Here is a 22,769-nt window from a genome sequence, read left to right on the forward strand (position 1 = left end):
TTTTATCAGTCAGAGGGAAAGTTGTGTCTTCTCTGTAACGTGACACGTTTTTCGCTTATTAATTTAAAGAGAGAGGGAAAGAGGTGCTGATCTGTAAAGACTCCATCACTCCATCACATCATCACTCCATCACTTCATCACATCATCACTCCATCACTTCATTACTCCATCACTCCCTCCCTTCATCACTCCATCACTCCACCCCAATGCTCGGTGTTCCACTCCTTCTGTATCTTACATGTAAATGGCGTGTTGTACCACATTACACATGACGAGTTTATTATAAACACACCCCTGTGATATTAACTGTGTGCTGTCGTCTGTCTCCTCTGTACCTTTATAGCCTCCTGGAGCTTTCTGTCCTGTGTGAGAAGATGAATAAAACAAATCTGGATCCAATGATTCTGAGTCTTTCCGAGCCCATTGTTTTGGCCACGGTGAACATCAACTTCTTTATTGGACTTCCTCTAAATATCTGTGTGCTGGTCCTGCTGACCCGAGCCGGAGCACTGGACGGAGCTCTGGTTTTCACTCTGAGTCAAATTACAACTGAGATCCTCTTTGCTGTTCCATCTCCTCTCTTTGTCCTCTGTCACGTCAACTTTGAAAAACTCTGCTTTTATCATCCATTAGTGTTCATATCTGGCACCTGCATGACGTCTCGCTTCCTGCTGCAGTATTGTGTGAGCTTTGAGCGCTACATGGCAGTCATCCACCCGGTTACCTTCCTGAAGTATAAAGCCATGAAGTATCGTGCAGCCGTCTCAGCCGTGATATGGCTTTACTCCATCATGTCTGGCTTCCTGACCTTGTTCTACCATTCAGAACTCCCCTTTGATGCTTTTGGACTCGTTTACGCCGTGTTCCTGGGTTTGATGCTTTTCCTCAGTCTCTCTCTCCTGAGAGGTCTGAGTACACCAGGACCAGGAGCGAGGGAAAGGGATGACAGTGGCCTGAGTGCTGCCAAAAAAAAAGCTTTCAAAATCGTTTCTGTAAATCTCCTGATATTTTTAATCCAAATTGTCCCATTAATGGTCTCCTCTACTATGAAGTATACGTTGTCTCAGGATGCCTTTGTTATGGCATTTATAGTTTCTTTAAATATTAATATCATTATTAGTTTATTTCAGCCAGTTTTATTTTTATACCAGAATGGTAAGCTGAGATGTGGGAGATGTGGCCGAGTGCAGACACACTGATCCTCACACACACAGTATAAATAAATGAATTATTTTATTGCTTATATTTCAGCATATTATAAATAAAATTATATATATAAAATTAATCAGGACACCGCTGGCTTTCTGTGTGGGATGTTTTTACGTCTGTTTGGAAAACACATCAATTTCACTGGTTGAAGAGAACATTATCAAAGTCCTGGACACTTGCAGTCCACAGCAGCAGCACTTGCAGGTGATGGGGCAAATCGAGCAGGGCAGAAATTTCTGACTTGTCAATATATTGAATTTTACTGCTAACAGAGATGGCTGTGGACTTTGGGTTTAATTCACCTGGTAGAAATGAGTGCAGAGAAACACCTGAACTCAATCATTATGACATTTAGGTGATATTTTTCTGTAAATTTTGCTAGCCAGCTAATTGAGAGTTTTAAACAAACTTTTGTAATATGAAGAAGAATTTAATGTGTTTGTGTTTGCTAATGTGGGATCCCCCAAAAATAAAAATAAGAAATAGTCAGAGTTATAAGATTATCACTGTACCGATCCTGAACCTCTGGCGCTGTGTGTTTTTTGTTTTTTTCTTTGTGTTGTGCGACACCTTGTGGTGAATCTTATAAATGCATTTAAAGCACAAACTGTTGCTCATTCTCATTCACTTGACTACAAAGAAATAAATGTCTTTAGGGAAAATAAAGGGTTTTATTCATTTATTTAATAATTCGTACTGTAACAGACTTCATTGTAATTCATTTTCTAATTTGTTTTGTACGTATCATTTTTGATCTATATTTTTGTGGGGTTAATTATGTAAAAAGGTCTGCTAAATTTGTCTTACAAAACGAGGAGATTGATTTTGACGGCAGCTTTTGGAGTGATGATTGCAATAGTAATGGAAGGTAGCACACGCTGATTGTTACGGTTCATGGTTTCCAAGGTTTGCTAGATTGTTAAGCACCCCCTGAAAAGGCATAAGGTATACATACATATTTGTTTATCGTTAGTTAAAAACAAATATTTTGTGTAAGTTGCTGTGTATGCAGATAATAATGTGAAGAGAGAGAGTTTACACACCAGACTTTTAATGCGTATCCTTCTACTTAGTTTAGCTCTTGAGGTGATTTCTGAAGTTATAAAGGATATTTCCACAGCGTTAAACATGCAATAAAGCTTCAAGAAACATCAGAAAAAGTTTCTGCCGTTATTCGGACGGGGTCCGCTAAACTTACAGTATTAAGAGGTAGAGAATATAATATAATTAAAGTGCGAGGAAAAATCTATAGATATTTTATCATTTAGTTCCAGGGCGTATATTCACTTATACACTTCCTATTAATGATACACTTGAACAAAAGCAGAATACAGAATTAAAGGAGAAAAGGTAAGACATTAGTTAATTTATCTTGCATTTATTTTTACCACAGTGGATATTATATTGATCTGAGTTTTAAACTTATGTGTAAATAACATATAGCCGTTACAGGTCATCCTTTTTTTTTCTTGTGGAAGATGTTTCCATCAGGCTGCACCCTCCAGGTCACCGTGGTGTTCTCCAGCATGCCATGTTCCTCCAGTTTCTGCTTCACCTGAAGATCAGAATCAGTTTATTTTTAATAATGATCAAATCCTTTTATATTTTCAAAGGCCTTCAGCATTTCCTGTGTAACATGTGAGAGCTGAATGAAGGCTGTTACTCTCTTACTCTGTTACTCTGTTACACTGTTACTCCGTTACTCCGTTACTCCGTTACACTGTTACACTGTTACTCTGTTACACTGTTACTCTGTTACACTGTTACTCTGTTATACTGTTACTCTGTTACACTGTTACTCTGTTACACTGTTACTCTGTTACTCTGGTACACTGTTACACTGTTACTCTGTTACTCCGTTAGTCTGTTACTCTCTTACACTGTTACTCTGTTACACTGTTACTCTGTTACACTGTTACTCTGGTACACTGTTACTCTGTTAAGCTGTTACTCTGTTACACTGTTACTCTGTTACACTGTTACACTGTTACTCTGTTACACTGTTACTCTGTTACACTGTTACACTGTTACTCTGTTACACTGTTACTCTGTTACACTGTTACCCTGTTACACTGTTACTCTGTTAGTCTGTTACTCTCTTACACTGTTAGTCTGTTACACTGTTACTCTGTTACTCTGTTACACTGTTACTCTGTTACACTGTTACTCTGGTACACTGTTACTCTGTTAAGCTGTTACTCTGTTACACTGTTACTCTGTTACACTGTTACACTGTTACTCTGTTACTCTGTTAGTCTGTTACTCTCTTACACTGTTAGTCTGTTACACTGTTACTCTGTTACTCTGTTAGTCTGTTACTCTCTTACACTGTTAGTCTGTTACTCTGTTACTCTGTTACACTGTTACTCTGTTACACTGTTACTCTGGTACACTGTTACTCTGTTAAGCTGTTACTCTGTTACACTGTTACTCTGTTACACTGTTACACTGTTACTCTGTTACACTGTTACTCTGTTACACTGTTACACTGTTACTCTGTTACACTGTTACTCTGTTACACTGTTACACTGTTACTCTGTTACACTGTTACTCTGTTACACTGTTACTCTGTTACACTGTTACTCCGTTACTCTGTTACACTGTTACTCTGTTACACTGTTACTCTGTTACACTGTTACTCTGTTACTCTGTTACTCTGTTACACTGTTACTCTGTTACACTGTTACTCTGTTACACTTTTACTCTGTTACTCTGTTACACTGTTACTCTTTTACACTGTTACACTGTTACACTGTCACTCTGTTACACTGTCACTCTGTTACACTGTTACTCTGTTACACTTTTACTCTGTTACTCTATTACACTGTTACTCCGTTACTCCGTTACACTGTTAGTCTGTTACTCTGTTACACTGTTACACTGTTACTCTGTCACACTGTTACACTGTTACTCTGTTACACTGTTAGTCTGTTACTCCGTTACACTGTTACTCTGTTACACTGTTACTCTGTTACACTGTTACACTGTTACACTGTTACTCTGTTACACTGTTACACTGTCACACTGTTACTCTGTTACACTGTTACTCTGTTACACTGTTACTCCATTACTCCGTTACACTGTTACTCTGTTATACTGTTACTCTGTTACACTGTTACACTGTTACACTGTTACTCTGTTACACTGTTACTCCATTTCTCTGTTACACTGTTACTCTGTTACACTGTTACTCTCTTACACTGTTACACTGTTACTCCGTTAGTCTGTTACTCTCTTACACTGTTACTCTGTTACACTGTTACTCTGTTACACTGTTACTGTGTTACACTGTTACTCTGTTACTCTGTTACACTGTTACTCCATTTCTCTGTTACACTGTTACTCTGTTAGTCTGTTACTCTCTTACACTGTTACTCTGTTACACTGTTACTCTGTTACACTGTTACTCCGTTAGTCTGTTACTCTCTTACACTGTTACTCTGTTACACTGTTACTCTGTTACACTGTTACACTGTTACTCTGTTACTCTGTTACTCTGTTACACTGTTACTCTGTTACACTGTTACACTGTTACTCTGTTACACTGTTACTCTGTTACACTGTTACCCTGTTACTCTGTTACACTGTTACACTGTTACTCTGTTACACTGTTACTCTGTTACACTGTTACCCTGTTACACTGTTACTCTGTTAGTCTGTTACTCTCTTACACTGTTAGTCTGTTACACTGTTACACTGTTACTCTGTTACTCTGTTACACTGTCACTCTGTTACACTGTTACTCCGTTACTCTGTTACACTGTTACTCTGTTACACTGTTACTCTGTTACACTGTTACTCTGTTACTCTGTTACACTGTTACTCTGTTACACTGTTACTCTCTTACACTGTTAGTCTGTTACTCTGTTACACTGTTACTCTGTTACACTTTTACTCTGTTACTCTGTTACACTGTTACTCTTTTACACTGTTACACTGTTACACTGTCACTCTGTTACACTGTCACTCTGTTACACTGTTACTCTGTTACACTTTTACTCTGTTACTCTGTTACACTGTTACATTGTTAGTCTGTTACTCTATTACACTGTTACTCCGTTACTCCGTTACACTGTTAGTCTGTTACTCTGTTACACTGTTACACTGTTACTCTGTCACACTGTTACACTGTTACTCTGTTACACTGTTAGTCTGTTACTCTGTTACACTGTTACTCTGTTACTCCGTTACACTGTTACTCTGTTACACTGTTACTCTGTTACACTGTTACACTGTTACTCTGTTACACTGTCACACTGTTACTCTGTTACACTGTTACTCTGTTACACTGTTACTCCATTACTCCGTTACACTGTTACTCTGTTATACTGTTACTCTGTTACACTGTTACTCTGTTACTCTGTTACACTGTTACTCTGTTACACTGTTACTCTGTTACACTGTTAGTCTGTTACTCTGTTACACTGTTACTCTGTTACACTGTTAGTCTGTTACTCTGTTACATTGTTACACTGTTACTCTGTTACACTGTTACACTGTTACACTGTTACTCTGTTAAACTGTTACTCTGTTACACTGTTACTGTGTTACACTGTTACTCTGTTACACTGTTACACTGTTACTCCATTTCTCTGTTACACTGTTACTCTGTTACACTGTTACTCTCTTACACTGTTACACTGTTACTCCGTTAGTCTGTTACTCTCTTACACTGTTACTCTGTTACACTGTTACTCCGTTAGTCTGTTACTCTCTTACACTGTTACACTGTTACACTGTTACTCTGTTACACTGTTACTCCGTTACTCTGTTACACTGTTACTCTGTTACACTGTTACTCTGTTACACTGTTACCCTGTTACACTGTTACCCTGTTACACTGTTACTCTGTTAGTCTGTTACTCTCTTACACTGTTAGTCTGTTACACTGTTACTCTGTTACACTGTTACACTGTTACTCTGTTACACTGTTACACTGTTAGTCTGTTACTCTGTTACACTGTTACTCCGTTACTCTGTTACACTGTTACACTGTTACACTGTCACTCTGTTACACTGTTACTCTGTTACACTGTTACTCCGTTACTCTGTTACACTGTTACTCTGTTACACTGTTACTCTGTTACTCTGTTACACTGTTACTCTGTTACACTGTTACTCCGTTACTCCGTTACACTGTTACTCTGTTACTCTGTTACACTGTTACTCTGTTACACTGTTAATCCGTTAGTCTGTTACTCTCTTACACTGTTAGTCTGTTACACTGTTACTCTGTAACTCTCTTACACTGTTACTCTGTTACACTGTTACTCTGTTACACTGTTACACTGTTACACTGTTACTCTGTTACACTGTTACTCTGTTACTCTGTTACTCTGTAACTCTGTTACACTGTTACTCTGTTACACTGTTACACTGTTACACTGTTAGTCTGTTACTCTGTTACACTGTTACTCCGTTACTCTGTTACACTGTTACACTGTCACTCTGTTACACTGTTACTCTGTTACACTGTTACACTGTTACTCTGTTACACTGTTACTCTGTTACTCCGTTAGTCTGTTACTCTCTTACACTGTTAGTCTGTTACTCTGTTACACTGTTACTCTGTTACACTGTTACTCTGTTACTCTGTTACACTGTTACTCCGTTACTCTGTTACACTGTTACTCTGTTACACTGTTACTCTGTTACACTGTTACTCTGTTACACTGTTAATCCGTTAGTCTGTTACTCTCTTACACTGTTAGTCTGTTACACTGTTACTCTGTTACTCTGTAACTCTCTTACACTGTTACACTGTTACTCTGTTACACTGTTACATTGTTACACTGTTACTCTGTTACGCTGTTACTCTGTTACTCTGTTACTCTGTAACTCTGTTACACTGTTACTCTGTTACACTGTTACACTGTTAGTCTGTTACTCTGTTACACTGTTACTCCGTTACTCTGTTACACTGTTACACTGTCACTCTGTTACACTGTTACTCTGTTACACTGTTACTCTGTTACACTGTTACTCTGTTACACTGTTACTCTGTTACTCCGTTAGTCTGTTACTCTCTTACACTGTTAGTCTGTTACTCTGTTACACTGTTACTCTGTTACACTGTTACTCTGTTACTCTGTTACTCTGTTACACTGTTAATCCGTTAGTCTGTTACTCTCTTACACTGTTAGTCTGTTACACTGTTACTCTGTTACACTGTTACTCTGTTACTCTGTTACACTGTTACTCTGTTACACTGTTACACTGTTACACTGTTACTCTGTTACACTGTTACTCTGTTACTCTGTAACTCTGTTACACTGTTACTCTGTTACACTGTTACACTGTTAGTCTGTTACTCTGTTACACTGTTACTCCGTTACACTGTTACACTGTTACACTGTCACTCTGTTACACTGTTACTCTGTTACACTGTTACACTGTTACTCTGTTACACTGTTACTCTGTTACTCCGTTAGTCTGTTACTCTCTTACACTGTTAGTCTGTTACTCTGTTACACTGTTACTCTGTTACACTGTTACTCTGTTACTCTGTTACACTGTTACTCCGTTACTCTGTTACACTGTTACTCTGTTACACTGTTACTCTGTTACACTGTTACTCTGTTACACTGTTAATCCGTTAGTCTGTTACTCTCTTACACTGTTAGTCTGTTACACTGTTACTCTGTTACTCTGTAACTCTCTTACACTGTTACTCTGTTACACTGTTACTCTGTTACACTGTTACATTGTTACACTGTTACTCTGTTACGCTGTTACTCTGTTACTCTGTTACTCTGTAACTCTGTTACACTGTTACTCTGTTACACTGTTACACTGTTAGTCTGTTACTCTGTTACACTGTTACTCCGTTACTCTGTTACACTGTTACACTGTCACTCTGTTACACTGTTACACTGTTACTCTGTTACACTGTTACTCTGTTACTCTGTTACTCTGTTACACTGTTACTGTGTTACTCTGTTACTCTGTTACACTGTTACTCTGTTACACTGTTACTCTGTTACACTGTTACTCCGTTAGTCTGTTACTCTCTTACACTGTTAGTCTGTTACACTGTTAATGTCTTCATTTACATTATAAATATAAAATATGAACCTGTTCAACAATTAAAACATATTAATAAAGTTTATGTAAGGATGTCATCTAAGGATGAAGGATTTTAATGCAAATAAATGAAAAGATCTTCAAATTAAATGTCTGCTATGGTGTTGTAAATGGTTGCTATGTTGTTGTAAATGGTTGCTATGGCATTGTAAATGGTTGCTAGGGTGTTGTAAATGGTTGCTTTGGGGTTGTGAATGGTTGCTACGGTGTTGTAAATGTTTGCTAGGGTGTTGTAAATGTTTGCTAGGGTGCTGTAAATGGTTCCTAGGACACTGTAAATGGTTGCTACGCTGTTGTAAATGTTTCCTAGGACACTGTAAATGGTTGCTATGGTGTTGTAAATGGTTGCTTTGGGGTTGTAAATGGTTGTTAGTGTGTTGTAAATGGTTGATATAGTGTTGTAAATAGTTGATGGGGTGTTGTAAACGGTTGCTAGGGTGTTGTAAATGGTTGCTAGGGTGTTGTAAATGGTTGCTAGGGTGTTGTAAATGGTTGCTATGGTGTTGTAAATGGTTGCTGTGGTGTTGTAAATGGTTGCTGTGGGGTTGTAAATGGTTGCTTTGGGGTTGTAAATGGTTGCTAGGGTGTTGTAAATGGTTGCTATGGTGTTGTAAATGGTGGCTTTGGGGTTGTAAATGGTTGCTAGGGTGTTGTAAATGGTTGCTATGGTGTTGTAAATGGTGGCTTTGGGGTTGTAAATGGTTGCTATGGTGTTGTAAATGGTTGTTAGTGTGTTGTAAATGGTTGATATAGTGTTGTAAACGGTTGCTAGGGTGTTGTAAATGGTTACTATGGTGTTGTAAATGGTTGCTAGGGTATGAGTGGGTGTGGCAATGCAGTCCTAATTGTCTTCAGTGTATCTGATTTAGGGGAACTGGAATGATGTGAAAGCAGAGCAGAGGAACATTTCCCTCTTTTCCTGATCTCATGGAGGATCTTCACCTGATACAGGAACAGAGACATGCTGCAACTCACCAGCTCTAACACGGCCGAGTCAAACACACCTCCAGCAGACTTCACCTGCAGCCTCACCTGCTGCTTCCTCACAGAGACAACTGAGCAGAAAAGAGGGACGGTGAAACTCCTGAAATAATGTCAGCACACCTGAACACACACACCTGAACACACACCTGAACACACACACCTGAACACACACACCTGAACACACAACTGAACACACACACCTGAACACACACACCTGAACACACACCTGAACACACACACCTGAACACACAACTGAACACACACACCTGAACACACACACCTGAACACACAACTGAACACACACACCTGAACACACACACCTGAACACACACCTGAACACACACACCTGAACACACAACTGAACACACACACCTGAACACACACACCTGAACACACAACTGAACACACACACCTGAACACACAGCTAAACACACAGCTAAACACACACCTGAACACACAGACAAACACACACCTGAACACACACACCTGAACACACAGCTAAACACACAGACAAACACACACCTGAACACACACACCTGAACACACAGCTAAACACACAGCTAAACACACACCTGAACACACAGACAAACACACACCTGAACACACACACCTGAACACACAGCTAAACACACAGCTAAACACACAGACAAACACACACCTGAACACACACACCTGAACACACAGCTAAACACACAGACAAACACACACCTGAACACACACACCTGAACACACAGCTAAACACACAGACAAACACACACCTGAACACACACACCTGAACACACAGCTAAACACACAGCTAAACACACAGACAAACACACACCTGAACACACAGACAAACACACACCTGAACACACAGACAAACACACACCTGAACACACAGACAAACACACACCTGAACACACACACCTGAACACACACACCTGAACACACAGCTAAACACACAGCTAAACACACAGACAAACACACACCTGAACACACACACCTGAACACACAGCTAAACACACAGACAAACACACACCTGAACACACACACCTGAACACACAGCTAAACACACAGCTAAACACACACCTGAACACACACACCTGAACACACACACCTGAACACACAGCTAAACACACAGCTAAACACACAGACAAACACACACCTGAACACACACACCTGAACACACACACCTGAACACACACACCTGAACACACAGCTAAACACACAGCTAAACACACAGACAAACACACACCTGAACACACAGACAAACACACACCTGAACACACACACCTGAACACACACACCTGAACACACAGCTAAACACACAGCTAAACACACAGACAAACACACACCTGAACACACACACCTGAACACACACCTGAACACACAGCTAAACACACACCTGAACACACACCTAATTTAAAATAAATTCATTTGGTATTTCATGAGTTTTGATAAATGTTTTTCTCTTACACAGAACATCACAAACATTTCACATGTAAACATCACAGGAATAAAATCTGACCCCCCGTGACGTCCTGAAAGTGCAGATGATAAATAATCCTGCGATCCTGTGGGACTCATCACCTCGTAATGTGAAGTGAAAAAATTTTGATTAATTCCTTGAGAAATGTGTGTGATATCTAATAAACTGAAATTATTTAAAAGTCTAAATTCTTTTTCGGGTTTAAGGTCAGGGTTAGATGTAAGGATGTAGTGTGTGTGTGAGTGTGTGTATATGTGTGTGTTTGTGTCTCTTTGTGTATATGTGTGTGTGTGTGTGTGTGTGTGTGTGTGTGAGTCATGTAGTAAAATCAGTCCTGTGACTTTCAGGAACACAAAAGTCTGACAGCAGAAGCCAAGAAAAGAGAAATCTTACTGCCGTGACAGACGAAGTAGTAAAGTCTGGAGCACGATAAATCAATGAACACTCCGTTATAAACCGTCCCACAGTTGTCATTTCTATAATAATTATCGGGCAGTCCTGGACGCCAGCGCAGGTTATTAGGGATGGTTCTGTCTGACCACTTCCATGTGTCCCTGAACAGCCCCATCCAGGAGCTACCCTGTGTAGAGGTCACCTGCTGTAGCAGGTCATTGTCCGTCTGGTTGAATGCACTGGCCAGGTCAGTGTGAAATGTTCTGCAGTAAGTCTGAGCTTCAGTCCAGCTCATCAGAGGACTAGAGACACCAATGAAGCGGTCAGCACCAGTGTTACCAGCTGTGAAGGACAATGAGTATGGAATTATGAAGTTCATGCAAACAACAGTGTAGAATTCCTTCAGACTGCAGGTGAAGACATGTCCAAATGTCCAAAGTTACATCAGTATTTGCATAGGGAAATATCTGGTGTTCAGAATCGGCTTACACATCTGATCCAGCACTGACTGTAACATTATACATTATTTTATATTTTGCTCTGTTACTCATGTGCTAATTGTACTGGGGAGGAGCCTGATGTACTGGGGAGGAATCTGATGTACTGGGGAGGAATCTGATGTACTGGGGAGGAGCCTGATGTACTGGAGAGGTGCCTAATGTAAAAGGGGGGAGACTGTTGTACTGGGGAAGGGCCTAATGTAAAAGGGAGGAACCTGATGTACTGGGGAGGAGACTGATGTAAAAGGGAGGAGCCTAATGTACTGGGGAGGAGCCTGATGTACTGGGGAGGGGCCTGAAGTAAAATGGAATATTCTGATGTACTGGGGAGAAGCCTAATGTAAAAGGGAGGAGACTGATGTACTGGGGAGGAGCCTGATGTACTGGGGAGGAGCCTGATGTACTGGGGAGGGGCCTGAAGTAAAATGGAATATTCTGATGTACTGGGGAGAAGCCTAATGTAAAAGGGAGGAGACTGATGTACTGGGGAGGACCCTTATCTGAAAGGGGAGGAGTCTGATGTACTGGGGAGGAGCCTAATGTAAAAGGGAGGGGCCTGATCTGCTGGGGAGTAGCCTCATGTAAAGGGGGAGGAGCCTGCTGTACTGGGGAGGAGCCGAATGTAAAAGAGAGGAGCCTGATGTACCAAGGAGGTGCCTAATGTAAAAGGGAGGACTTGAAAGTTTTATATAAATGTGGGGGCGTGGTCAGATACAAGGGGTGGGGCCACATAAAGATGTTTTCCAGGAACCGTAAGTCTAACTTCGAGTTGCTGTAGTTATAAAATACATAGCGTAACCTTGGTGATTTTATCCTGCTTTCAATCCACTGCTTTGACTTAATCCCTGAAGTCTTTTTGTTGTGTGTCTGATCTTTCACAGAAAATTAAGTCATAAAAAGAAACATGAAACCAAAAGCTTGCAAACTGAAATGAGAACTTTTACTCACAGTTGTAGCATATAAATGCCATTGTGTCTGAGCAGGTCTGATCAGACCAGTTTCCCACTGGATCCATTGCAGCACAGGACTGACGGCCACCAGCATTGTCAGGTTCTCCAGGGTTCCACTTCTTCAGAGTAATATTACTCAACAGGACGTTGTTTAAGGACCAGCGCCAGCTGTTGATATCGTTGTAGAGTCCGGTCCAGCAGCGTGACATCACATTGTTTCTTCCTAATTCATTCTTCACTTTAACCCAGTCTTCATCACTCACGATGGTTGCCAGGTCATTGTACTTCGCTCTGCAGTAATTCTGCGCATCAGGCCATGTCATCGCCGTCAGGATCACATAATATTTATGATGGACTGTTTGCATGATGGATGCAGTGAAAGCACCTGATGGAGGAGTTGGAAGATTTACATAAAAACACAAAACTCTAGTCAAAGGCTAATTTGTTAAAAAAAAAAAAAGTACACGGACAAGAATCTTTATGAATCAGGTGAACGTCATTCGGAAAAAAAAAATCTTTGGTATTTTTAGCTGAATTATTGCAACCCATCTTTCCCAACATCTCGAGTCTGGCTGTTTGGATCTGCTTCATTTTACAGCTAAGCTGTCCTTCAGATCTAAATTATAAAGTGTAAAGCGCTAGCTGGAAGATCTGCAAGGAAGATTATTACATGGTGGGAGGACGTTTGAGCTTTTATCATTTCTTCATGCTAAGATTTTGTAGAGGTTTCTCACATCTTCTCACACCCAGAGATCTTAACCCATAAGTGTTTCTCCATCAGTGCAAGGCATCTAAAGGAAAGGATCATTTACAAAGAAGATATTCTCTAAATTAGCTCTCACCGGCGAGAACGACGAGAAAGATAATCTGCTTCATGACAGACGAGGATCTGAGGAGGATTTAAAAAAAAAGTCATTATGTCCAAAGTGTAAAAATGCCATTTGTTATAAAGTTATACTGGAAAATTATATCTAGATGTGGTCAGACAGGGAGGGAAACAAAACATATCTGTATAAAAAACAAAAATATTCTGATAAACTCCTCTGGATAACACTGCAGGCTAGAGGAAGAGTTTATTTAGAGCCAGGATAAGATTAACATGCTAGCCTTCAACAGATTAATAAAAATAATCAAACAGATATAGAGTTATTAATATTCTCAGATTTGAAAAGCAGACCACATCTTACCAAGAAAACCTGACTGTTCTTTTAATTACATTATTAATCTGTTTACAGTATGTTTGTGTGAGATGTTTACAGTTTTTAATATCTAGTAAACATTTCTAAACACGCTGTTAAAAACCTTTTAAAGCTGTATGTAATATAGATAGATAGATAGATAGATAGATAGATAGATAGATAGATAGATAGATAGATAGATAGATAGATAAATAAATAAATAAAGATAGATAGATAGATTTCATTTTGGTGAAATATCTTTCTGTATTGTGACAAAAAAAAGATTTTAAAGTCTTTAAAAAGCTTTTTTTTTATAATGAAATGATACACAATATAATAAGAATGAAACAGTTCCGTACCTGTGACATGAACACATGAAGGTCGAGGATTCTGCTGTTCCTTCAGAGGCTCGGTCATTTTTTGATGTTTAACCCTTCTTCATTTACATTGTGTGTTAAAAGCCCAGGTCTATGCAAACCTCCGTCTTCTCCGGAACACACAGGTTTTCTGTATTTGTTAGTCACATTGTCTTCACAGCACAAGAACAAGGCTAAAGACCATGAGTTTGGCCACCGAGCACGTTTCTGATTGAAAAAGAAACATCATTTGTGTAAAAACATGTTTTTAACGTCATGTGAAGAGCTGATATGAGATCATTTTAGAGACTTCTAGTGTGGAAGTGTGTTCACTCTGGAAACACTGATAAAAAGAGGCAGAAACTCTAAACAGAGTGAACAGTGCCTCAGACTTAGGCTTCCTCACACCAACAACAGATGGAATCCAGATGGAATTTTCTTAAATTGTTGGAATTTTTGCTGAAACACAGCAGGGCACAGTGTCAGGTCAACACATAAACCCAGGGAGTAACACACTCTCCAAGGCCGAGTGAATTCACTGCACTTTTAGTGCACTTAGATTTTTTATTTTTATTTTTATACAATTAATTTGTATAATGTGAAAGCTCATAGTGTGCTCCAGTCCTTAGATGTTTGCTCTTTCTTTAGTAACTTCGTGTCAATTTAATCAGGACTGTCTGACCCACAGTGACCATTAGCAACATCTGTAAACAATTGGGCTGCTACATGATAATCCGTTCTACTGAGGAGAAGATAGATAGATAAATAAATAAATAAATAAATAAATGAAGATAGATAGATAGATAGATAGATAGATAGATAGATAGATAGATAGATAGAACTTTTTCATTTTGGTGAAATATCTTTCTGTATTGTGACAAAAAAAAAGATTTTAAAGTCTTTAAAAAGCTTTTTTTTTTATAATGAAATGATACACAATATAATAAGAATGAAACAGTTCCGTACCTGTGACGTGAACACATGAAGGTCAAGGATTCTGCTGTTCCTTCAGAGGCTCGGTCATTTTTTGATGTTTAACCCTTCTTCATTTACATTGTGTGTTAAAAGCCCAGGTCTATGCAAACCTCCGTCTTCTCCGGAACACACAGGTTTTCTGTATTTGTTAGTCACATTGTCTTCACAGCACAAGAACAAGGCTAAAGACCATGAGTTTGGCCACCGAGCATGTTTCTGATTGAAAAAGAAACATCATTTGTGTAAAAACATGTTTTTAACATCATGTGAAGAGCTGATATGAGATCATTTTAGAGACTTCTAGTGTGGAAGTGTGTTCACTCTGGAAACACTGATAAAAAGAGGCAGAGACTCTAAACAGAGTGAACAGTGCCTCAGACTTAGGCTTCCTCACACCAACAACAGATGGAATCCAGATGGAATTTTCTTAAATTGGAATTTTTGCTGAAACACAGCAGGGCACAGTGTCAGGTCAACACATAAACCCAGGGAGTAACACACTCTCCAAGGCCGAGTGAATTCACTGCACTTTTAGTGCACTTAGATTTTTTATTTTTATACAATTAATTTGTATAATGTGAAAGCTCATAGTGTGCTCCAGTCCTTAGATGTTTGCTCTTTCTTTAGTAACTTCGTGTCAATTTAATCAGGACTGTCTGACCCACAGTGACCATTAGCAACATCTGTAAACAATTGGGCTGCTACATGATAATCCGTTCTACTGAGGAGGAACCTAACGTACGCTGGAGGGGCAGAATGTTAAAGGGAGGAGCCTGATGTACCGGGGAGGAGCCTGATGATCTAGGGAGGAGCCTGATGTACTAGGGAGGAGCCTGATGCTCTGGGTACTCTGATCTACTCAAACAGCTGTAACTCATGATTTGTTATGCAGATTCACACAAGACTTGAAAGCTGTATAGAAGCTTATAAGATATAAGGGCGGGGCTACATTAAGTTCCCGTTTTCCAGGAACAATACACACACACACACACACCAGTCAAAGGGTTTATTCGGTTTATTCGACACTCGCTTCAAAATATCAGCCACATTTCAGTAAAGAGATTTAAACAAACATCATTGTATATAGAGCGTGTGCTGTACATGTCCTTGTGAATGAGCTGTTACTATGGAAACGGTTCAGTCAGAGCTACAGACTTACAGAGTTACAGAAAAATAATCAACACCCGGATTTGCATTGGCTGTCAGTGTGATGGATAAATTCTCATTCAGCTGCTGCTGTATCTGAGAGATTTTCCGACGCGAGCCGCATCAGTTCCACACTGAATCCCTCAGAGGCCGTGTTCACAGCCAGATCCTCACAGCTCGGGTTCTTCTGGAATTCTGTAAGTCTTTAGAAAGAATATGGTAGAATTCATGATCATTATTTTTATTCTCTCTCTTCATGATGTTTTTTCTGAGTTGTGTATTTAAAAAATATACAGTCAGTTAATTAGCATGGCTTTCTCACGTACAGCTAATTAGTGTTCTATTTGAGCTTAGCTTTTTAAATGCTTGTATGTTATCTGTAAATATCTTTGGTTTATTGTTTTAAATCTAAATAAAATTCACTCTCTTCATTTGTTGTAGAAAAGAGAAAAAAGGTGCTGTTTGTCCAGCTGTGACACATCAACATTCCAGTCTCATGTAAATGTTATGAATATTTCAGCTGATTTCTTTATCCCCTGTAAAAAGCTAGCACATTTCACACAAACTAAGGAACCCTTGAGGTACCATTGTGTTCATGAATGCAAATCACCTCCATTTTGATTGTCTGTGTCTTTATCCTTGCAGAATGTTTGAGGCCATGAACACCAACATGACAAACTCGACCCTGGACCTGAAGGACACTCATAGTCTCACTGCCTCGTCTATAATTGTGATCTTTAATCAGATCATCAGCCTCTCCATTGGACTTCCTCTAAACTGCTATGTGCTTTTTCTTCTGTTCACTCAAGGTGCACTGAAGGATATGGATGTGACGTTTACCGTGAGTCAGTCCACCTCAGAGATCCTGCTGTCCTTCACAGCACCTCTGTCCATCATGTGCCACGTGAACACTGAGCTGTGTGCCACTAAAGCTCTGGGGTTTTTCTGGGGCATTAGCATATCGGCTCGCTGCTATTTCCAGTGCTGTGTGTGTTTGGAGCGCTACTTAGCCGTGGTCCACCCCATCACCTTCCTCAGGTACAATCACATGAGGTATCGCCTGGCCTGTGCGACAGTGAGCTGGACGAACTCTCTGGTGTGTGCCATGTCCTGCGTCTTAACCTTCCCTCAGCTGCCCTTTAGCACTTTGGCCTTCATGCACAGTGTCATTTTCAACGTGGACATTTTCTGTTTCCTGTCGATTTTGATGGCTTTGAGAAGGCCGGGACCGGGCGGCACCGAGAGGCGGAGCGACGAGGCTGGGAGGAACGCCATGAAGAGGAAGGCTTTTAAAATAGTTTTGGTCAATTTAATGGTGTTTCTGTTGCAAATCTTCCCACTTCTGTGTCTTTTTATCATGAAACAACATTTCACTCTGGAGGTGTTCAACTTAGCGATAGCCATTAGCATGTCTGTGAATTTCGCCGCAGGGTTTGTGCATCCTATCTTTTTTCTGCACAAAGCTGGAAAATTAAGGCTAATGAGATGTTTGTAAAGCTGGAGATGATAGGAGTTTTTCCTCCTGCATAAAACCTGGAAGTGAGATTATTCTCCACTGTGAAGGAATCATCACCACATCCTGTTAATCCAGTCCCAACTTTACTGAGAGGTAATGAGGTAATGTCATGCCTCATGTCACACCTTTACCTCTGACTGTGATAAAGCACTGACACTGGAGACTCCTTCCTGACCTGACCCACAAACATCTCATTACAGACTTATCAACACAAGCACAAATTTAATTTTAATATACGAATTAAATAAAATTACAGAAAACACAGTGAGATTATATGAATAAAAGATAAAACTTCGGTAACTGCATATTCCAGATTTTCTTGTAATTATCATCAAATAATTTCATTCATAAATCTATTCAATAATGAATTATTTAATTACACCGACCAGCCATAACATTATGACCGGTGAAGTGAATAAGACTGAGTATCTCCTCATCATGGCACCTGTTAGTGGGTGGGATATATTAGACAGCAAGTGAACATTTTGTCCTCAAAGTTGATGTTAGAAGCAAGAAAAATGGACAAGCGTAAGGATTTGAGCGAGTTTGATGAAGGGCCAAATTGTGATGGCTAGACCACTGGATCAGAGTATCTCCAAAACTGCAGCTCTTGTGGGGTGTTCCCGGTCTGCAGTGGTCAGTATCTATCAAAAGGATCCTTTAAGAACTGTAAGTATCCTTTAAGGACCTCCATGGAGGCCCCACCTCACAACTTAGAGGACTTAAAGGATCTGCTGCTAACATCTTGGTGCTAGATCCCACAGCACACCTTCAGGGATCTAGTGGAGTCCATGCCTCGACGGGTCAGGGCTGTTTTAGCAGCAAAAAGGGGACCAACACAATATTGGGCAGGTGCTCATAATGTTATGGCTGATCAGTGTGTATGTCATAATTTAATTCAAGTATTTTTTTAATCATTTTGTTTCTTTGGTAAATATAATTATTATAATTAAATGTATACATTAATTTATGTATGTTTTGTTTTTTTTAATTGTAAAAAAATGATTAAAATAATGATATTATCTAGTGTTTCCATGTGGGTGATAAGTATTGAGTTTTCAAAGCAGCACATTCCACAGAGACTGCCCTTTTGGCGTTCACTGAGAAATTACATGCTGCTAGATCAGCCAAAGCTTCATCGGTCCTCATCCTCCTTTCTTCAGCATTTGACACAGTTAACCACAAGACTCTCTTGTCCACCCTGAGGAGTCTTGGAATTTGGAGAACAGCATGGGAATGGTTTGCTTCCTACCTGGATGGTCGCTCATATCAGGTAACATGGAAGGGATTGACATCTGCTCCACGCAGACTCTCCACTGGTGTCCCACAAGGCTCAGTACTTGGTCCTCTCCTTTTCTCCCTCTACACTCACTCTCTTGGCAAAGTTATATCCTCATATGGCTTTTCATACCACTACTATGCTGATGACACCCAACTTATCTTCTCCTTCCCTCCCTCAGATACCACGGCTTCTGCTTGGATCTCAGTGTGTCTGGCGGACATTTCATCTTGGATGACCGCTCATCAGCTGAAACCCAATTCCAGCAAAACTGAACTGCTGGTCATCCCAGGTGATTCATCCCCAGCCCAGGATCTTGCATTATCTCTTAACAACTCAGTGATCTCCCCTTCAGCCACTGATTGCAACCTAGGGGCAACCATGGACAATCAACTGTCCTTCTCCTCCATTTTGCTAATGTGCACTTCACGCTCATGTCGGTTTTTTCTGTACAACATGAAGGATTCGACCATTGCTATCTACACAGGCTACTCAAGTGATTGTTCAGTCTCTGGTCATTTCAAGACTGGACTACTGCAACTCTTTACTGGCAGGTCTTCCTCTGAATGCAATTCGTCCACTGCAAATGATCCAAAATGCAATGCAAAATGTTTTCAACCTGCCTAAGTTCTCCCACACCACCCCACGGCTGCGTTCCCTCCACTGGCTTCTGGTAGCTGCACCCATCAGATTCAAAACACTGATGCTTGCCTATAAAGCTAAGGATGGTCCGGCACCATCTTACCTCAAAGCTCTTATTACTCCTCACACTGCACCTTGCTCCCTCCAATCCACTAGCACTGCTCCACTGGTCCACCATCTCTCAGAGTAAAAGGTAGGTCTACATCTAGACTCTTCTCTGTTCTGCCACTGAGGTGGTGGAATGAACTTCCCCTAGATGTCCTTACAGCCGAGTCTCTGGCTGTCTTCAAACGACGTCTGTAGACCTACCTTTTCCTGAAGCACTTAAACTAGCTCTTATTTTTCCCTGTTTTTATGTATTGTTGTATGTTTAAAAAAGCAAAAAAAGCAAACAAACAACAAAAAAACAGTGTTAATGTATTCTGGATAAGAGCATTTGCCAAATGCCAGAAATGTAAATGTAAATGTAAAGTGGGGTGTGCATGTAAACATGATCAATTTTGTGTGTGTGAGTCCATGTCCAACTCAATGTCGACTCAGCTTCTCGGTCAGGTGTTGAGAAATGATTGCGTTGAATGCTGAACTGAAGTCTATGAACAGTATTTGTACATATGAGTCTTGATGTTCCAGGTGTGTGAGGGACAGATGGGGGGTTGTGCTGATGGCATCGTCTGTGGAGCAATTTGGATGATACGCAAACTAGATGGGGTCGAGTGAAGGTGGCAACAGGTTCTTGATATGCCTCATTACGAGCCTCTCGAAGCACTTCATGATGATGCGTGTGAGTGCAACAGGACTGTAGTCATTGAGACAGGACACTGGAGACTTTTTTGGCACGGGGATGATGTTGGTGGTCTTTAGGCACATTGGGATGACAACGCTGTTCAGGAAGATGTTGAAGATGTTAGTGAAGACATCTGCTAACTGTTCTGCACATTCCCTGAGCATTTTGCCAGGAATGTTGTCTGGTCCAGCAGCTTTCCGTGGGTAGCTTTCTGTGGGAATTTTGCATAGAACTTTACGTCAGCCATGGTGAGACAGAGCACCTGGTCTTCTGGAGGAGGGATGGTCTTCCTCGATGTAGAAGCTGTTCAGCTCATCTGGAAGGGAGGCATCACTGTCACAGGCAGGTGGAGCTGCCTGTAGTTGGTGATGGACTGGATGCCTTGCCACATGCACCGAGTGTCGCCGCTACTCTGGAAGTGGCCATGGGTTCTCTGGGAGTGTGCCTCCCTGATGGCTCGAGACAGTTTGGGCCATGCTGTTCTTAGGGCATCCTTGTCTCCAGCTCTGAAGGCAAAGTCCCTGGATTTTAGCAGGGCACGTACCTTTGTGGTCATCCACAGTTTCTGTGTGTTCACTCCTCTGGTTGCAAAGTCCACATGTTGATGGAATTTAGGGAGAACATACTTGAGATTTGCATGGTTGAAATCTCTGGCAATAAAAAAAGTCCATCTGCAGATCGCTAATAGCTCTGTAGAGCCTCCTTAGCATTAGCACTGTGGGGAATGTACACTCCAAGAATGAATATGGTGGTGAATTCCTGTGATAAATAAAATGGCCTGCATCTAACAGTCACAAACTCCACTAGCGATGAACAGTAGCTAGAAACAAGCACAGAGTCCTTGCACCATTCCTTGTTAACGTAGACACACACACCGCAACCGCAAGTCTTACCGCACAGAGCTGCACAAAACGCGGTCAGCCCGGCTAGCTGAATGGTGGCATCCAGAACTCTGTTGCTGAGCCACGTCTCCATAAAAACAAAGATGCAGCAGTCTCTGTACTCATGCCATGCAGTTTGATGGGGTCAGAAATAGTCCAGTTTATTGTCCAGGGAGCAGACATTTGATGGAATGTGTGTGTGTGTGTATGTTTGTGTGTGTGTGTGCAGGGGCGTCGCTAGAGCTAATCATTCGGGACTCGAGCCCCGAATGATTTTAATCTAGCCCCGAATGTTTTATTTTGACTTTTGACACCGGAGTGTAGAGGAATTAAGTAAATGTTGATCGGTTTAGTTGAGGCACTGTTGACTTTTACTGTGCGCAATTTGGCTGACATCTCTTTCCGCACGCACGCCAAAATACCGCGAGAGTGTGCGCTCGAATACGCTTTAGAACTGATCTCGCGATACTTTAATGTCATACTATCGGTCTGCACAGTACCGTTTAAAGTCGAACACACCTATATACACTCACACACCACGTGACTAAAATACCTTACAGCCCTTGAGCATGACAGCAAAAAAATAAAACCTTTCAGAAAACACAACAAACTTATTCAGATAATAGTCTAACTTCTAATATTTAATGTTAACACAGTTGATCAAAGTCTGCTAACAAATGTATGTTGTGTCAAAAAGGAGGCCCACTGTCTCTGATTCTGAAAAGCCCTGATATATAGGACCCTTTTGAATATTATTCCATACATAAGACGTACAAAAGCCTTAAATTAAATAAGCCTAAACATAGATCTAAGTAAAATATAAACTGTTAAAGTGCTAAGTCTGAACATCATGACTTTCTATTATTCAACTAATGCAGTATTTAAGTTAAAATACAGACATAACTTAGGGAAACAATGGACCAGAACAGACTCCATCATTCAGCTGTTCTGTCTGTTGAAAAAGGAATTCTGAGCTCTATAAATACTAGAATGGTGATTGACCATCAAGTCTCTGAGATACTCTCTGATGATTCCACCCTCAAAGAAATAGGATAGAAAAGTCACCAAGAGCATGAAGTAGACAAGATACAAGCAGCAAGACAACTGAGAGAATGAGAGATGAGAGAACAATAAGAGAAGAGAAGAGAAGAGAAGAGAAGAGAAGAGAAGAGAAGAGAAGAGAAGAGAAGAGAGGCTGTAAAGAAGATAAAATAAAAAATAAACAAGAATAATGCATACAGTAGTGCCAGTATAAATGAGGAATGAAATAAGAGGTGCAAGTATAATATAGATTAATGTAAAATAATAATAATAATAAAAAAGGATCTACACGACACTGCTTCACACACAAGCTGTAAAAGAGATAATAATGCATACCTGTGTGAGAGAAAATGTAATCAATTTAATGAGCTCCTTGCTAATGAG

The 22,769-nt window shown here is 40.4% G+C and overlaps 2 protein-coding genes across 3 annotated transcripts; one reads left to right on the plus strand and one right to left on the minus strand.

Annotated features, from left to right (window-relative positions):
• Positions 1-1,948: 1,948 nt before the first annotated feature.
• On the minus strand, positions 1,949-15,397 carry LOC131348876 (macrophage mannose receptor 1-like). Of its 2 annotated transcripts, XM_058384067.1 has the most exons (7): positions 15,088-15,393; positions 14,125-14,349; positions 13,430-13,476; positions 12,586-12,972; positions 11,138-11,479; positions 9,268-9,347; positions 1,951-2,764 (listed from the first exon to the last, which is right to left on the minus strand). In XM_058384067.1, the coding sequence occupies exons 2-7, from the start codon at positions 14,139-14,141 to the stop codon at positions 2,663-2,665; spliced, it is 975 nt and encodes a 324-aa protein (XP_058240050.1). In that variant the 5' UTR covers positions 14,142-14,349; positions 15,088-15,393; the 3' UTR covers positions 1,951-2,662. The 2 variants fall into 2 exon arrangements, with proteins under 2 accessions (XP_058240051.1, XP_058240050.1); XM_058384068.1 differs by lacking the exon at positions 13,430-13,476 and having other exon boundaries at positions 1,949-2,764; positions 15,088-15,397.
• Positions 15,398-16,106: 709 nt separating this feature from the next.
• On the plus strand, positions 16,107-18,592 carry LOC131349444 (P2Y purinoceptor 8-like). The gene is made up of 2 exons (XM_058385135.1): positions 16,107-16,439; positions 16,888-18,592. The coding sequence occupies exon 2, from the start codon at positions 16,889-16,891 to the stop codon at positions 17,735-17,737; it is 849 nt and encodes a 282-aa protein (XP_058241118.1). The 5' UTR covers positions 16,107-16,439; position 16,888; the 3' UTR covers positions 17,738-18,592.
• The last annotated feature ends 4,177 nt before the right edge of the window (positions 18,593-22,769 follow it).

This window comes from Hemibagrus wyckioides, linkage group LG29, assembly GCF_019097595.1.
Source record: "Hemibagrus wyckioides isolate EC202008001 linkage group LG29, SWU_Hwy_1.0, whole genome shotgun sequence".
In the NCBI taxonomy this organism is placed as follows: Eukaryota; Metazoa; Chordata; class Actinopteri; order Siluriformes; family Bagridae; genus Hemibagrus; species Hemibagrus wyckioides.

What these genes read in the sequence shown, in the direction of transcription:
- LOC131348876 (XM_058384067.1), bottom strand. An exon ending in CTTTCTCGTCGTTCTCGCCG is followed by an intron (nt 12,973 to 13,429) that starts GTGAGAGCTAAT and finishes CTCCTCCATCAG; the next exon opens with GTGCTTTCACTGCATCCATC. An exon ending in CTACTTCGTCTGTCACGGCA is followed by an intron (nt 9,348 to 11,137) that starts GTAAGATTTCTC and finishes TTTTCTGCTCAG; the next exon opens with TTGTCTCTGTGAGGAAGCAG.
- LOC131349444 (XM_058385135.1), top strand. Translation starts at nt 16,889, where the DNA reads ATGTTTGAGGCCATGAACACCAACATGACAAACTCGACCCTGGACCTG.